General features: G+C 39.8%; 1 protein-coding gene across 1 annotated transcript in view; it reads left to right on the top strand.

Annotated features, from left to right (window-relative positions):
• LOC115198701 (ras-related and estrogen-regulated growth inhibitor) overlaps positions 1 to 12,306 on the top strand; it is a 63,312-nt gene extending 51,006 nt beyond the window's left edge. Inside the window, exons 3-5 of the mRNA XM_029760861.1 lie at positions 5,472 to 5,528; positions 9,273 to 9,346; positions 10,489 to 12,306. Coding sequence (XP_029616721.1) covers positions 5,472 to 5,528; positions 9,273 to 9,346; positions 10,489 to 10,899 — 542 coding nt within the window. The 3' untranslated portion in view covers positions 10,900 to 12,306. The remainder of the gene's footprint in view (positions 1 to 5,471; positions 5,529 to 9,272; positions 9,347 to 10,488) is intronic.
• The last annotated feature ends 6,464 nt before the right edge of the window (positions 12,307 to 18,770 follow it).

Below are 18,770 nucleotides of genomic sequence, written 5' to 3'. Positions count from 1 at the left end.
TCCGCTGCCTATCAGCTATTCCTATTTGTTGTTGTGGATTCAATGCTTTTATGTGGGGTTTGATTGGTAGTTAGATCTGTACAAATGATCCACTTCTTATATCACTATATCAAATATCACTATGAATGGTGGATAGAAGGCAGGATAGACAGACTGGTAGGCTATATTGATCTGTGGTATAGGAAAAGTTAGCGTGTGGAAAAGCATAGTGCATAAGGGTGTCATGACATTGCCCTCTTTGGACACAGCGAGCACCATCCCCCTCTCTCTCTCCTACACTCAGGCTGCTGTGGTCAGAGAGGTCGTAAATTCCTGGAGGAGAATCTTCCTCATGGCTAGACAGTATAGAGAGAGAGTGAGTTTCATAGAGAGAACAAAGGAATTTCTTCCACCTCACAGAACTGGAGAACCGAACGACATTCATGTTCTGGAGAATGTATAAAAGATCGGTGAAGTAACGATCTACGAATTGGTCCGTTTGGTACAATTTTGTGAAACTCAGAGACAATACAGCCACATTACCATAATCCTGTTTATACAAGAGTCTCAGTTATGAGGCTTACATCTAATTGTTGTATAAAATGAATGACTAAAGATGAAACTATTTGTGAAATTATGTAATGTGATTTTAGACTGTTTAATGAAGGAAACTCCAATTCCCTTTGGAGTTTAACCTCTTACGTCTAGATGTTCCGCAAGCGGAACGTCTGCTCCAATATCCAATGATGGGCGTGGCGCGAAATACAAATTCCTCTAAAATCCGAAAACTTCAATTTTTCAAACATATGACTATTTTACAGCTATTTAAAGACAAGACTCTCGTTAATCTAACCACACTGTCCGATTTCAAAAAGGCTTTACAGCGAAAGCAAAACATTAGATTATGTCAGCAGAGTACCCAGCCAGAAATAATCAGACACCCATTTTTCAAGCTAGCATATAATGTCACAAAAACCCAAATCACAGCACTAACCTTTGATGATCTTCATCAGATGACACACCTAGGACATTATGTTATACAATACATGCATGTCTGTTCAATCAAGTTCATATTTATATCAAAAAACAGCTTTTTACATTAGCATGTGACGTTCAGAACTAGCATACCCCCCGCAAACTTCTGGGGAATTTACTAACAATTTACTAAATTACTCACGATAAACGTTCACAAAAAGCATAACAATTATTTTAAGAATTATAGATACAGAACTCTATGCACTTGATATGTCCGATTTTAAAATAGCTTTTCGGATGAAGCACATTTTGCAATATTCTAAGTACATAGCCCAGCCATCACGGGCTAGCTATTTAGACACCCACCCAGTTTAGCCTTCACCAAAATCAGATTTCCTATAAGAAAAATGGTCTTACCTTTCCTGTTCTTCGTCAGAATGCACTCCCAGGACTTCTACTTCAATAACAAATGTAGGTTTGGTCCCAAATAATCCATTGTTATGTTCCATCAGCGACGTTTTGTTCGTGCGTTCTAGACACTATCAGAATGGTAAATCACGGTCGTGCGCATGGCGCATAACGTGACAAAAAAATTCTAAATATTCCATTACCGTACTTCGAAGCATGTCAACCGCTGTTTAAAATCAATTTTTATGCAATTTATCTCGTAGAAAAGCGATAATATTCCGACCGGGAATCTGCGTGTCTGTAAACTGAGGGAAAAACAGAAAGACGGGGGCGGACAGTGCACGAGCCTAAGTCTTTTGTCTGCTGATAGACCACTTAGCAAAAGCTCTCGTGTGTTTCAGCCAGGGCTTTGAATTACGTCATTCCTGTTTTTCCCGGGCTCTGAGAGCCCATTGGAGACATGGGAAGTGTCACGTAACAGCAGAGATCCTTTGTAATAGATAGAGAGAATCAACAAGGGGAGAAAATGGTCAGACAGTGTACTTCCTGAACAGAATCTTCTCAGGTTTTGGCCTGCCAAATGAGTTCTGTTATACTCACAGACACCATTCAAACAGTTTTAGAAACTTTGGAGTGTTTTCTATCCAAAGCTAATAATTATATGCGTATTCTAGTTTCTGGGCAGGACTAATAATCAGATTAAATCGGGTACGTTTTTTATCCAGCCGTGAAAATACTGCCCCCTAGCCATAAGAGGTTAACTAAATCAGAGGACCGCCCCCTGAGCACAGGCAGGACCCGGCGTCATGGGACAGCCCTTTTCTATGTTCTGAATAAAAACCCCACCTGGGTTTTCCCACTTCAGACCAGCTTACCTCGATAACTACGAGAGGGCTAAGGTTTGAGTAGAGACCAGCTTACCTCGATTACCACGAGACGGCTAAGGTTTGAGGAGAGACCATAAACCTAAGGTTTGAGTAGATTGCTGAATCTTTTAACCATATCACGTGGTTAAACTCTTAGACTATTGATACCGACAGAATAAGAACAGATCTTTGATGCTAATTACTAGTCTGCAGCTAGGAATTCGGTATCATTGAACGCGAAGACCGACAACCGCCGAAACATCTATTCTATAACGACATGAGAGAGAGAGAGAGAGAGAGAGAGAGAGAGAGAGAGAGAGAGAGAGAGAGAGAGAGGAGAGAGAGAGAGAGAGAGAGAGAGAGAGAGAGAGAGAGAGAGAGAGAGAGAGAGAGGAGAGAGAGAGAGAGAGAGAGAGAGAGAGAGAGAGAGAGAGAGAGAGAGAGAGAGAGAGAGAGAGAGAGAGAGAGAGAGAGAGAGAGAGAGAGAGATTTCCAACAGATAAAGACGACACACTGAGCGTAAATATATATATTGATTGCAATTATTCCCGAATGAGTGAGCGTTCATGTGCAAAGGATTAGCATTTCAATTGTTATAATTATCAACTCTGTAGTGTCTTATCTCAGCCGACCCCCACTTCCCTTTTTTGTCCACCAAGCCGCGATGCCGGTTTAGCCCACTAGGTTACATTCCCCTATAATTTCCTTGTAACCATATCTACTTGTTTGTTTATGCATTTCTGTGAATTACTTAGTTAGTAAATAAAGGATTTAAGACAATTGATGTATGGATGACTCATAGTGAAGACTGGGTTCGTGCAGATAACCAACAACTTACGACGTTTGGAATGAGACTAACGTGAGGTAAATAATAATTCATTCATTCGAAGACCAATTGATCAGATATTAAAATATCTGAAAGTTATATTAGGAAAATGATAACTTTAATCTGAATATTTTCCTTGGTGCCCCGACTTCCTAGTTAATTACAGTTCCATGATTAATCAGTTTAATCGCGTAATAATAATTAGAGTTATTTGATAGATAAGTCTTCAGTTTTAATGATGCCAAAGACACGACAAGGGAATTACCAAAACGCCTTGATATAGGGGAGGCGCATGCAAGCAGATGAGGAAATTTGGCTGGAAGAAATGGTATAGTAAAACCTGCAAAAGAATGAATGTAAACCAGGGGAAAAAACACACTAGCTTCCCCTGTGCACAATAAAAAACAGCACAACCCAAAGCAACATTTTTAGATGTTTTATTGTCACATAGACCAGATATATGCATGAAATGTGCTGTTTAACAGGGTCAGCCATAGTAGTACATTGCCCTTAGAGCAAATTAAGTTTCATGCTCAAGGGTACATTCACAGATTTTTCACTTTGACGGGAAAGCTTTCGAACCAGCAACCTTTCAGTTGCTGGCACAACGCTCTAACCGCTAGGCTACCTGCCACCCTCTCCTATTTTAGACCACCCCAGTAAATTTAGAACTGTCCCTAACTGTTTTGACTGAGTGGACATCAAGTTCGGCCATCGGCTAATCAGCTGGGTATACAGACTCAAGTTTTTAGAATGTACCAGAGGCCACCAAAATAGTGCTCCTTCGGAAGTATATACTGTAATCTATACCATCTACTGCATCTTGCCTATGCTGTTCAGCCATCGCTCATCCATATATTTATATGTACATATTCTTATTCATTCCTTTACACGTGTGTATAAGGTAGTTGTTGTGAAATTGTTAGATTACTTGTTAGATATTACTGCATGGTCGGAACTAGAAGCACAAGCATTTAGCTACACTCGCATTAACATCTGCTAACCGTATGTGACCAATAAAATTTGATTTGATTTGAAAAACCCTTTAGAACCCTGGGGGGCGCCTGGCTACTTTTTATATTTGGCTGGCTACTCTATGTACTTGTGGAAAACACTTTTCTTTAATGTCTCGAATACCTATTACATAACTTATTGAATGGAATTACCAAGCTGTTATTATCTTCACATCTCAACCTAATTGAATGGCAATTAGGTCTGCAGTGTCCCAAGTTATTGTATTTACTTGGAGTTACTAGACTATCAACTGAAATGTCAACTCTATGAATAACACACTCTACAGCACTTATTTTATCTCTCTTAATGTCAAATAAAGGCACTACATGCACTTAAAGTATCAGATCACAATCAACAGCCTTTCAGTAGCCTAATAAAGAGAGAAATTCAATTGCTTAACAGTAAATGATCATTTATGGCACAGCTGAAGTGAGGAGTGGAATTAATCATAGGTAGAAACCTAATTGTCCTCCTAAGCTATTTTTACCTTTTGTAAAACAACACTCTTCTAAACCACAGGGAAGCGGCTAGTGACTACATCCAATGGGTTTATAATTCTACAATAAGGTTCAACCTTAACATGGGATAACAATACAACAGAACATATTAACATTTACTCTCACGGGTGGCCAAAAGTAACTACCTGAAACACACACACCTACTAAGCCACCCCTCCAGTCTTCTGATCTGAACTGCTGGGTCATATCTCAATAACCCAGCATCAATAACCCAGCACCCAGGATCAATAACCCATCAGTTATTAAAGAAAACAACCCAACTAAATGTCCTAATGCCTGCAACCCAGCATTTTTTAGAGTGTAGTGTTCTTTTCTATTTTTATGGGATTATGGGACCATTGGATAGAATGGTCTTATGCTTTTCACATTTATGACAACAAAGACACAAAGTGAAAGAAAAGATAGGGGTAAATGGTAATTAGATATTTGGGGAACAGATGTTTGGTCCAGCAGGCTGTCTCTGAACACACACTGTATTTGAAGATGTAAAACAATTCAGACAGCTAATACATATTTGTATTCAGATGACATGCTGCTGTATCTGTATGCACATGGTTCCTTTAAGGCTTACAAGCATCTGTCTCTAATACATTCCTGCTTGTAAGTGGCTCTGATTAGATGTGCATATCAAAGCGAGGTGGTTGTCCCTTTGAACTGAGTAAATTGTTACGTAATCAGATGAGCATTCTGTGCATCTGATACTGAGTGGGGAGAGTTTTCCATCCCACCCAAACGGATTATCCCCGTCTGTCAAGACATAATCCTATCTTCATGTTTTTACTTGCTCTATATTTAAGTTGATTGATTGAATTCAATTACAACACAGTATGTTAATACCCCTCTCTCTCTCTCCCTCCCCATCTATCCCTCTCTCCACCTCTACAGCACTAGTGGTGAGGTTTCTGACCAGACGTTTCATCTGGGAGTATGACCCAACGCTTGGTAAGACATCCTACCTACTCCTGCTCCCCTCCTGCTGTCCTAGGCAACATTGAAAACAACCTGCACAACACTAGTCTTACTGTGTGTTTTGTGCAGCCAGTAAAACACTCTCCCTATGATTTTGGGTATCAAAGGCTTTATCTGACCTCAAAGGCTGTTTTGATCCAGAGATGACTGTGCTGCGTTGGTCAAAGCCTTCTATCGCTGCGAGTTATGATAGCAACCGAAGTAATAATAATCACTCCCATGTGGGAGTATATTTCCCCCATATCTCCTCAAAAACATCATACAGATTCATTTCCTGACAATATGCCTTTATAGGTTAGGCCTGACCTCAGTTTTTTTTCCGTTTTTTTTAAGCAAAACGACCAGCCGAGCCTGTTCGGTGATTTAACATGCTATGAATGCTATGTGATTATGAGACAGGGATAGAGGCGATGCCTTAAGTTTAGGGCAAGGCGAAGCGTCATTCATTCACGCCAGTTGTCGGTTAATCAGGTTCATATATAGGCTAAGTGACCACAGTGACCGTGCAACGGGAGGTTCGTATAGTAGGCCTACATCCTGTCATTGGCAGGAAAATCCTATTGTAGCATGTTTTGCTTAAAGCTAGAACAATATTGGGGTCGTTCGGTTTATGGTTCGACGGCATGCTATGTACAGAGTCAGCCTCATTAGAAGTTGAAGAACACCGTGGCACAAATCAAATTCAAATCAAATGTATTTATATAGCCCTTCTTAGATCAGCTGATATCTCAAAGTACAGAACCGAAACCCAGCCTAAAACCCCAAACAGCAAGCAATGCAGGTGTAGAAGCACGGTGGCTAGGAAAAACTCCCTAGAAACTCCCTCCCACAGACCCAACTGTTGGCATGGTGGGAGCAGTAACATGATATAGACATTAAGCCTCATTGCATGCAGACATTTCAATGTGATGGATGCTATATATATATATATATATACTCCTACAATTACCAACGGTCTAAGATATGCTTATAGCATGCTGTCAAACAATTAGCTGGAATGGGAATTGGATCCGGCAGATATTTATATATTTTTTTCTCACTGCAAGCCAAGTCTCTGATTCCCATTGACAGTTTCCCCATTTTCCCCCTGAATGTGATGTACTTTTTGGTGCAGGTTCAAGTGCTTGTTATTCGAACAGCATTCAAGAGTATAGCCTAGTACCCACCACAGCTTATTTATTGACATCACACAAGGGTTGAATGAAAGATGAAGGCTTTGGGCTGAGAGAGAGAGAGAGACAGCGCTCACAGCTCTGTAAGAAACATGGACGTTGAGAATATTGAATTACAACACCAGACAGATTAATTTCATGAAGTTTCAGAACGTGGTCTGGAAGCAATTTAATCATGTTTCTGCAAACAGTACCCAGATTGTGTATACTGTAGGTTACACATATCCTTCGGTGGTTTATGTGAGTCCAGAAAAGTAATATGATTTTAATAACGTGCCTTGTAGTCTACTAAAATTGGTCATTTCATCATATGACGATATAACCCCTAAAATGGAGCTCTCTGATTTAAATCAACCCCATGGTGTCAATCTCAAAACGCCTGTAATGAAATGAACAGCAATCTGTTTCGATTGACATTCAAGAAGCACTTAGTTTGCGTAGGTGTACAGTCTGCACATACAAATGGATTTGATGAAGCTATGATAATAAGAGGAAATCTCTACCACATCTTTCTCTTTACTTCCAAGAGATGCCATCTGCTAATTTGAGCCGTGCAAAATGAAGCTGTTTTACAACAGAGTGCTTGCAATTTCATTATCATATTGTTACATAATTCAACTGTAGGAATATATGTTGAAACCTTGTGTTTTTGGGGGGGATGTTCCCTCAATTCTGATCTGTATTATCAGAGTTTAGGAGTTAGGATTTAACCAGCGCAAGGGGGATCAATTAAATATGATTACAAAAGACTGCTACAGTGACTAACATCAGGAAAAGCATTTTTTTGGGATGGAGATACACAATTCAATAAATAAATACATAAGCATACCCTTTTCCCATAGTCAAATAATCTATGTGGGTGATTGGGGAGGACGGGCTCGTGGTAATGGCTGGCGCGGATTCAGTGGAATGGTATCATACATCAAATATGTGGTTTCCATGTGTTTGATGCCATTCCTTTGGCTCAGTTCCAGCCATTATTATGAGTCATCCTCCCCTCAGCAGCCTCCACTGGGGAATGCATTTTCCTGGCTCTGGACCGGGGCATTGTCATGCTTGTTGCCATGACACCAATAATTTGACAATGGCGGCAAACCCTGCTCATTGCGGCAGTCTTGCCAGGACTTTTCCCCCCACAATTAAAAAACAGAGTTCTACATTTCTATGCTTTTTCATATTTGGTGGTTCTCTGTTTATTGTTCAATTGTAAGCTATTTATTTATCCGACTCCACCCTGCCCAGCTAACACACGCAACCGCTAATAATGTCTCTCTACCGTAGAATAGGAATACGAGAATTCCATTGTCAGTCAATGGGAAGCATGTGAACAGTGTAATTATGTAAGACGGCTTGCCATTAATACAAAAGGTTACCTTTATGTTCATGCAGATGCCGAACGTAGCTGTGAACAACAATTTATACCCCCCTCTGATCGAATGTTATTCACCTCATGGAATGAACTCTTACCAAGTCACTCCTCAATAAAAGGGGCAGAGGAATCTACTACAATAACTACTACCTACTATGAATCTAATTTATTGAGGTCATATGACATTGCACAATCACAGGAATAAATAGCACAGATAGAAACAAATAAGAAAGCAGATGCTTGGTAATCCAGTAAGTGAGCAGAAAAAGAAAAAACATTTCTAAGAGGCGTAGTAGTTAAAAGTACAAACAGCTTGAGATGGGGGGGCTGATCTGTTGACGTTTCCAGTTAATATTCTGGTATGAGACGTTCTCTTTCAGCATTCTAAAATAACACCAACAGCAGCTAGAGGCTCCAGGTTCTCGCTAGGAAATGAGTTATTTGCTGCCAGGAAAATGACTGGGGTGTTGGCCCTCCTTTAAGATCTTCAGATATGTAGGTTGGACCATTAAATCATCCCTAAGCCCCCCTGTTCATGCTGTCAATACCCAAACACGCATAGTAGGTGTGTGTGTCCAGGTGTGCGCTTGCACGTGTGTGGATGCGTGGCAGCTGAAATGGGACATCCCGTGAGACCCAGGCTACCCTCTAGCTATAGAAGGCAGTAAATCAACACCCTAGCGGTCACTCACGGCGCTCGGTGACATCACACACAGCGTTTTACGTCCCAGAGGGCACCTGGGTAGAGGCAGGGATGATGACATGCACAGCTAACACCCAACCAGAGCGTTCTAGTGTTACTGGCGGTTAAACTCCAGACCCCCTCGGGCTCCAATAGTAGCCACCCACCATGCTTGAAAAAGCATGTTTTGAACAGGGAGATCTGAAGTGCCTTTTAGGGTTTTTGAGAGTTTTTACACAGATGTTGTTGTTGTTTTTAACAAGAGGCAATTCAGGTAAATGACTCCTCATCGAGGTACAACAAAGAGGGTCATAGCCAGAATTCACATCTGTATCCACCTCTCATCCTATTGGTAAAGCTTCCCTGAGGCAATTCAACTTGATGGGGTTCATTGACCACCTAAACAACCAGGTGGGCTCAACGGTGCATGATGGACATAAACATGTTACCATCTTCTAAATGGGGTTTCCCGTTTGTCTTTTTGTTCTTTCCAGAATCAACGTATCGCCATCAAGCAACCATAGACGATGAGGTTGTGACCATGGAGATCCTTGACACAGCCGGACAGGTTGGAGCTTCAGCAACTTTGCACAGAAAACATAGACGTTTGTGCAGAGAAATGTTTGTACTGTGACTGGCAATAGAATAATTCATAGTCAATTGAATATCCCAGTTCAACCCTACTGTATAATGATGACTTATCAGGGTTTATTCACAGTAGCAGTCCTAGCTAGACCAAATCCTCGCCTGCGTTGCTCTGTGCTGTTCTAATCAGCCATTGGGTAAACACATTATACGATAAATGTGCTGCTGCTAGTCTGAGTACGTAGGTGTTCTGCCTGGTACTAATTTCCCCTGTGAAACGTCGAGCCAAGTCATCCTTCTCTCATTACATTGTATTCTATTTTGAGAGTGCAGGGAGTGAGAGTTTAGGTGAGGGCCTAACCAAGCGTTGCTAGACCTGTCTTTCTCTGTCAGAGAGCCAGTGTAGAGCTGAGGTTTCTTCGTTCTCTTCAAAGCTGTTAAAAGTGGTGAGTACATAGCAAGTCTTTGATTCTTGGACCACGAAGGCATCCTTATACCTCATAAATCAGATAAGTTCAAAAGTCGGTCAGTTATATAGATGTCAAGTATCACTATGTTCAATGTGAGTTATCAGCAGTTATTGTAACAAAGTTATTATTGCCAATAACAGTTGAGGTCAAGAATATCTCTGGCTCATGCAAGTTTAAGACTTAATTTTTTCCCTCACACGACTAGTAAGTTTTGTTACGGCAGGACTGGCTGTACCAACTTGATGAAATCAGGAGCAGCTGCTGAAATTTGTACCCAGTTCAGAAGGGTAGCCGACTGTTCAAATCTGGGGGATTAAAAAAGTGTTATGTTGAGAAAGGAGAAATAAAGCATTTGAATCCATTACAAACATGTGCAGTCAATCATGTGCAGCTGAAAACTTAGTGGAAGTTATTTTATAAAAAGCTCTGTTCAGATGCCTCAATTCTCCATCACTTGTTCAATGAAGGCTTGCATAGAGCTATTGTTTCTTTGCCAGACAACAAGTGGGCCTATTGGTGGGCTTATATTTGTATATTTACAAGTGGGCCTATATTTGTGGATATGCCAGACAACAAGTGGGCCTATTGGTCAACAGTATTCTAATTAGCTAGCTAGTTGCTAAAAAGATCCTGCTCTCCTGTATCTTTACCTCAGGAGGACACGCAGCAGAAGGAGAGCCACATGCGCTGGGGCGATGGCTTCGTCATCGTCTATGACATCACTGACCGGGGCAGCTTTGATGAAGTGGCACCTTTGCGAGGCCTCCTAGAGGAAGTCAAGAAACCCAAGAATGTCCCATTGGTTCTGGTGGGCAACAAAGCCGACCTAGACCATGCCCGACAGGTGGGCACAGAGGAGGGCGAGCGGCTGGCTGCCGAGATGGCGTGCGCCTTCTACGAGTGCTCGGCGTGCGCCGACGAGGGTGGCATGGTGGCGGAAGCATTCCATGAGCTGTGTCGCGAGTTGAGGCGCCGCAAAGTGGTCCAGGGCAAGGCCAGGCGCCGTAGCTCCACCACCCACGTCAAGCAGGCCATCAACAAGATGCTGACCAAGATCAGCAGCTAGGGGTAGCCGCTGAGCACACTTCACAAAGAGGATAAACTCAAGAACAAAGTGACAGATTTCAAGGGTTTAGATGTGTAGAAATATCATACAGCCAACCAAGCTCCTAAAGAGCACAAATATAAAATCACGAATGAACAGCGAACCTCTTCGTACTTAGTGTCAATGCACAAATCAATGAAGATTTGCATTGATACCGAGTGTGCCACAAATCGCTCTCCATTCAACACTGATTGTAAAGGGGAAGGCTGTTGGCTATTATTGATGGGAACTACTTTGTCCGTGAGGGAGGTGAAGATGCTTTTGTTTCATAGCCAACTGGGACGTTTCTGTATACTGCCAAGGAAGTTGGGGAGAGTCCGTTATTCAGAAGTCTGAAATTCACTCTTCCTTCTTGAGCAGCATAGTGAATACCCCAGTTTTGTAGCTATAGCTCCACCAACTTTAAACAAAATATACAAAATATTGTCCATGAAGCCAACCTTTGTTTATTAGAAATGATGGACAAACGATTTGTAATTTCCTCTCCCTGTAGCTTGTTTGTGGGATAATGTTTTGATGTGCTCTAGGCCAGTGTTTCCCAACCCTGGTCCTCCAGTACACATCCTTATTGTAAACCTAGACAAGCACACCTGGTTCCACTTGTCAACTAATCATCAAGCCCTCAATGAGTTGAATGAGGTGCGTTAGTCCAGGGCTACACGAGGACCGGTGTTGGGAAAAACTGCTCTAGGCCAACGGATGCATGTTCTTTGAGCAGCGTTAAAGGATTCATGAAACATCAAGAGTTTTCATGGTCTTAGATCATTATGTTGTCCGTTTGCAGAGCTCTGTTGGCCTTGGGTACTTGTTGACCTTAGACATATCCTTTGAGCTGTGACACGATTGGTCAAATAAACAATTATCCAAATAATGTCCATCATACTATTATGACATCAAATGATGTCTCCCCCACCCAAACCTCAACCCCCATTTCATACCAAGCATAGGACAGGGCTATAGAGCTCCTATCTCAAATACGTTTTTCATCTAAAGAACCTAAAACAAGATCGAATAAGATGGAGGAGACCAAAGTTTTCAGTTTGTAAATCAATGCTAATACTGTTTCACGGTATCGTCCATCCAGGGGAATAGTTACCATCCATCATTCCGGTTCAAATTCCAGGGACGTTCTAAATGTACCTTAATTGTAAACTATGTATAATATTGCCTTTATCATTGGTCTCAAATGAGTGTACAGTACATAACCCAGAGGCAGACAAAATGGTCGACATGTCTCCTGTATTTTAACCAAATGCTGTTTCTTTGTTATCCAATGTACCCGACCTGTCTCTGAGTTTTGAGAATGGGGAGAAAACGGACAAATTTGCTGTGCAATTGTAATTAAACATTAGATACATGTATATCCAAGACGAGTTTGAAAACGTCTCTTTTCTGATTCATCTTTAACAGTATGTTGTCATGCATAAACAAATGTCATTGTTTGTTATTTTTGACAGTCTAACAAAGCTGCATAGCTCGCATTATGGTTTAGAGTGACGGGAAATGTCACATTTGCATAATACTTGTCAATCATAATGAAAGGTGCCCTCCATTAATCAAACCACGGGGGGACCACTCTCGAAGGCTACAAGGCAAAGTGCTATTTCTGTTAATGCTACTTCAAACCCTGCAATCCATTTCCCAATATGTCAAAAACATTAACACTTTGCTTTTTGTTTAATGTGTAATTCAAGTGACCCAAACGACATTTTATTGCTTTAGGCATATAAGGAAACACAAAACACAAACCCTGTAGTCCTCAGAGAAAAAACACACAAAAGTCTCGGTGCTGTTTAGGAGTGTCCAGTCTCAGGGTGGATAGGCCTACTGTAATTACTACGTAGTGAATCTCTCAAAATACTGCACCAGGGGACCACTACAACCCCAGTTCTCCTCCCTCTGGGGTCCCTAACCAGTAGCACACAGCTGGAAACAGTTAGCTCCCCATCACATGACCAGTATATGCCTAAAGAGAGATTTATAGCTCACGGACGTGTGTACATTTCTCCATCCAATGACTGGTTGAATACTACAGGCCTGTAGATTTGATTCTTAGCTTGCAGATGTAGGCTGTACATTTGTCTATTCAAATTATAATGGATTTAGCTGATGTCTCTTGGCTGTGTATTCTTGGACACAGACCAGTTAGAGAAGATGCTGTATCTATTGGATTATAATGATGACAGAACTACATGAGTTTGTATTTTGAATTTCATGGTCGCACATTGAGATTCGTGGTTGCAAGTTTGATTCCCAAATGTGTAATTTAATTTTGCAAGCATGTATCATGTGTGAAAGATTTTACCACGGTCGCAAACTTAACTTGACATCTGAATACATTCAATACAATTTGCAAGTATAATTTATTTTCAGAATTATTACAAGTCCATTTACGAGTATGAATATTCTGCTGTGAATCAAAAATACACTTGCAGATTTTGAAGCTGCATGCGCTCGAAATTCTGTCACTTGTCACGTTACCAAGAGATTCATAAGCTTGTAAAAAGTATTGTAAGTTTGGAGAGAGAGATTCCCAAGTAAAAATGTGATTTGCAGGACCTTTTACTCCTGACCAATCAGTTCCCTCTGCCAAAACCACAGCAACCTAACCATTGGCTGGATTGTTCCATTAATCAAATCTCAGGAAGTAGCTACCCACATGCGCAAGAGAGGATGAGGTAAATGAAACCAAAACTATCGACTTGAAAGTAATTGTCTGTTAACTGTATTCATTGCATTCTTTTGTGAAAAGGCATGACAGTAGTTTGCTTATCATGTGAAATATAATGGTACATTTCAGATTAACTCCAGACCAGCCATTGCATTGACAGATGCTATTGTCTTAGCAAGCTGGCCTCATTCATCCTAGCTTTACTATCAACTGGCTAGCTTTATCAGGCAGCTTTAGAAGGGAAAACAAATAATATATTTGCTAGTTAACCATCTGATTTGATTATAAATTCCATTAGCTAGCTAGATATCTAGCTAAATTGAAACTGCTGGATGAAAGCTAACTAGCTAACTCCCACCGTCATCACTGCAGTGTAGCTGATGTTAGCTAGGTTTCTCAAAAATAAAAATAGACAGTACCAGTCAAAAGTTTGGACACACCACACTCAAGGCAAAGGGTGGCTACTTTGAAGAACCTCAAACATAAAATATATTTAGGATTTGTTAAACACTTTTTTGGTTACTACATTATTCCATATGTGTTATTTCATAGTTTGTCTTCACTATTATTCTACAATGTAGAAAAAAGTAAAAATAAAGAAACCCTTGAATGAGTAGGTGTATCCAAACTTTTGACTGCTACAGTATATTATGAAAAATAGTTTTGAAACATATATCTCATGATAAATGGTTATAATTGCAATGCTTAGCAGATAAGAAAATATGATCAGTATTTACCTGGCTAAAAGAGAAGGAATATAATATCTATTGTTTACAGGAAACTCATCAATTTTAGATGAAGTCGGAAAAGGCCTGGGGGGGCAAAATATACTTCTCCCATGGGCAAAGAAACTCAAAAGGGATGATGTTAATTAACAATTATTTTGATCCGAATGTGCAAATTGTTCAAACAGATCCGCAAGTTGGATGGATTCTTTTAAATATGTTATTGGAACATAAACCGATTTGGCTCAATCTATACGGTCCAAATAAATGATGATCCCTGCTTCTTTGAAAATATATATAATCATTTATCAAGCCTACAAACAATACAAGACTCTAGTGGGAGATTATAATACAGTTTTAAATACCTCAATGGACCGTAAAGGAAATCACACTACAAACTATCACCCTTATGCACTTAAGGAAATGACGAATATCATGGATAAATTGAAACTAGGGGATATATGGAGGCTTAAATATCTTGACCTAGTGAGATTTTCATGGGAGGCTCAATTATGCTTGTCCTCAACTAATTTCTTATGTCATTCTTGCTGGCACCAAAAGTTTAAAAAAGTGTTGATAGGGGACAGAATGCGGTCGGACCATCAAATAATTGGCATTTACATTACTCTTACGGAATTTCCACATGGGCGAGGAAATTGGAAATTTAATCAAAGCCTATTGGATGACAACTTGTTTTTAACCAGGACAGAAGAATTTATAACTTACTTTTTCTGACATAATATAGGTACAGCAGATCCCCTTATTTTATGGGAAACTTTTAAATGTGCCTTTAGAGGCCATGCAATTCAATAACTACACATTTTTAAAACAAAAGCAATTTAGGTCAAAATAATTAATATTAACAAAGGAAATAGAGGGACTAACAGTACAGACAGATAGCAATAAAAACTGTACCATAGAGGCACAGAATACGTTAGAGGAAAAACAAAAAGAAATGGAGGAACTTATTCAAGAAAGATCAAGTCTAATATATTATAAAAATAAAGCGACCTGGATAGAATGGGGAAAAACAATTTGGTGCATTTTATCTTCAACATAGAAATGCTACCAAAAAGAATTTAGTGAAACTTTTTACTATACTTTGAAAGGGGACGTGAAGTACTTTAAGCTACAGTATGTTTTCATTTCAGTCTCCTCCTTCTCCACTAACCGTAGTTAATTGTAAGGATTTTTTTTTAATAATGTAAAATTAACAGCTGTACAGAAAGACTCATGTGAAGGCCAAATTACAGAGGAGGAACTTATTGATGCAATTAAAGCATTTAAGTCTGGGAAAACTCCAGGGCTGGATGGCATACCAGTTGAGGTATACCAAAACTTTTTTGATGTACTCAGAGGAATGTTATTAGCATGTTTTAACCACTCCCATAAAAATGGTAGATTATTAGATACTCAACAAGAAGGTCTGATTTCATTATTACTGAAACAGGACCAAAGCGGTAAATATAAAGATCCAGTCCTATTATAAAATTGGAGGCCCCTTTTTTGTGTTGTGATGCACAAATTCTAGCAAAATGCATAGAATTAAAAAGGTATTGTTGGATATTATTCATCCTAATCAGCCAGGTTTTTTACATGTACGATACATTGGAGATAATATAAGACAAGTACTGGAAACAATAGAACACTATGAAAAATCAGGGAAACCTTTGATAATGTACGTCTGGAATGTATATATAAATGCCTGGAATATTTCAATTTTGGAGAATCTCTTATAAGATGGGTTAAAGTTTTGTAAAGTAACCCTAGGTGTAAAATAGTAAATAATGGCCACTTCTCAGAAAGTATTAAACTGTCAAGAGGAGTAAAACAAGGTTGTCCACTATCGGCGTATCTATTTATTATGGCCATCGAAATGTTAGCTATTAAAATGAGATCCAACAATAATATCAAGGGGCTAGAAATCCAGGGCTTAAAAACAAAGGTGTCACTATGCTGATGATTCATGATTTCTTTTAAATCCACAATTTCAATCCCTACACAGCCTCATAGAGGATCTAGATACTTTGTCTAACCTCTATGAATTACAACCTAATTATGATAAGGGTACTATACTTAAGCAATAAGGCCAGAGGGGGGTGATATATGGCTAATATACCACGGCTAAGGGCTGTTCTTACGCACGACGCAATGCAGAGTGCCTGTATACAGCCCTTAGTTGTGGTATATTGGCCATATACCACAAACCCCCCGAGGTGCCTTATTGCTATTATAAACTGGTTACCAATGTAATTAGCGAAGTAAAAATAAATGTTTGGTCATACCAGTGGTCTGATATACCACGGCTGTCATCCTATCAGCGTTCAGGGCTCGAATCATAATAATCATAATAATATAATACTTATTGTATCACTAAGAAATATACATTTTACATTACTGTGTAGTTTATCAATAAAATGGTCTGACAGTGAAGTGGACATACTCTGTCAAACCAGAAAACACAGAACAAATATTAGGGTTAAACTCAAATATACTAATTGATTAAAAAAACTATATCTTTGGAAATAATGTTTAAAAACAATATAATCTTTGTAAATTATATCAAATAGGACTGAGTTGTCACACATGCAGTTAACAAAAATATGGAAATGTCTGCTCTACTCAAAATGACAACCAACTATTTGCAGCATTACCGCGAAAATGGCAAGTGGAAGGGGGAGAAAGGAAGGAACTTGTCTCTCGGCGCTGCATTGAAGACCAAAAGAGGTTAATGAAAATTGTGATAAATAAGAAAGTATACCAGTTCCATTTAAGGACCAAAAAATTGACAGCTGTGCCATATAGATTGCAAAATATTCCATGGCACATGGTTTATGAACTGATACACCTTTCCACCTGGCTACCCCGGCCAATACCTCAGCACCCCCTGCAGCAACTTGAGTGGAGCTGAAGGGTGGGACAAAAAATAACAAGATGGACAGAGGACTGGATAGAGGAACTCTGCCTAGAAGGCCAGCATCCCGGAGTCGCCTCTTCACTGTTGACGTTGAGACTGGTGTTTTGCGGGTACTATTTAATGAAGCTGCCAGTTGAGGACTTGTGAGGCATCTGCTTCTCAAACTAGACACTCTAATGTACTTGTCCTCTTGCTCAGTTGTGCACCGGGGCCCCCCACTCCTCTTTCTATTCCGGTTAGAGCCTGTTTGCACTCTTCTGTGAAGGGAGTAGTACACAGCATTGTACAAGATCTTCAGTTTCTTGGCAATTTCTGACATGGAATAGCCTTCATTTCTCAGAACAAGAATAGACTGACGAGTTTCAGAAGAAAGTACTTTGTTTCAGGTCATTTTGAGCCTGAAATCGAACCCACAAATGCTGATGCTCCAGATACTCAACTAGTCTAAAGAAGGCCAGTTTTATTGCTTCTTTAATCAGAACAAAAATCTTCAGCTGTGCTAACATAATTGCAAAAGGGTTTTCTACTGATCAATTAGCTAATCCAAGTGTATCATGTTAAATGGTTAACACAACTTGCCATTGGAACACAGGAGTGATGGTTGCTGATAATGGGCCTCTGTACGCCTATGTAGGTATTCCATAAAAAATCCGCCATTTCCAGCTACAATAGTCATTTACAACATTAACAATGTCTACGCTGTATTTCTGATATATTTGATGTTATTTTAATGGACCAAAAAATGTGCTTTTCTTTCAAAAACAAGGACATTTCTAAGTGACCCCAAACTTTTGAACGGCAGTGTGTGTGTGTATATATATATATATATATATATATATATATATATATATATATATATATATACCAGCATGACTATGTATATATCTATATATATATATATATATATATATATATATATATATATATACTGCTCAAAAAAATAAAGGGAACACTTAAACAACACATCCTAGATCTGAATGAAAGAAATAATCTTATTAAATACTTTTTTCTTTACATAGTTGAATGTGCAGACAACAAAATCACACAAAAATAATCAATGGAAATCCAATTTATCAACCCATGCAGGTCTGGATTTGGAGTCACACTCAAAATTAAAGTGGAAAACCAAACTACAGGCTGATCCAACTTTGATGTAATGTCCTTAAAACAAGTCAAAATGAGGCTCAGTAGTGTGTGTGGCCTCCACGTGCATGTATGACCTCCCTACAATGCCTGGGCATGCTCCTGATGAGGTGGCGGATGGTCTCCTGAGGGATCTCCTCCCAGACCTGGACTAAAGCATCCGCCAACTCCTGGACAGTCTGTGGTGCAACGTGGCGTTGGTGGATGGAGCGAGACATGATGTCCCAGATGTGCTCAATTGGATTCAGGTCTGGGGAACAGGTGGGCCAGTCCATAGCATCAATGCCTTCCTCTTGCAGGAACTGCTGACACACTCCAGCCACATGAGGTCTAGCATTGTCTTGCATTAGGAGGATCCCAGGGCCAACCGCACCAG

This window comes from Salmo trutta, chromosome 8 (assembly GCF_901001165.1).
Source record: "Salmo trutta chromosome 8, fSalTru1.1, whole genome shotgun sequence".
Taxonomy (NCBI): Eukaryota; Metazoa; Chordata; class Actinopteri; order Salmoniformes; family Salmonidae; genus Salmo; species Salmo trutta.
Note: the sequence above shows the minus strand (reverse complement) of the source record. Positions and strands in the feature narration are given on the sequence as shown.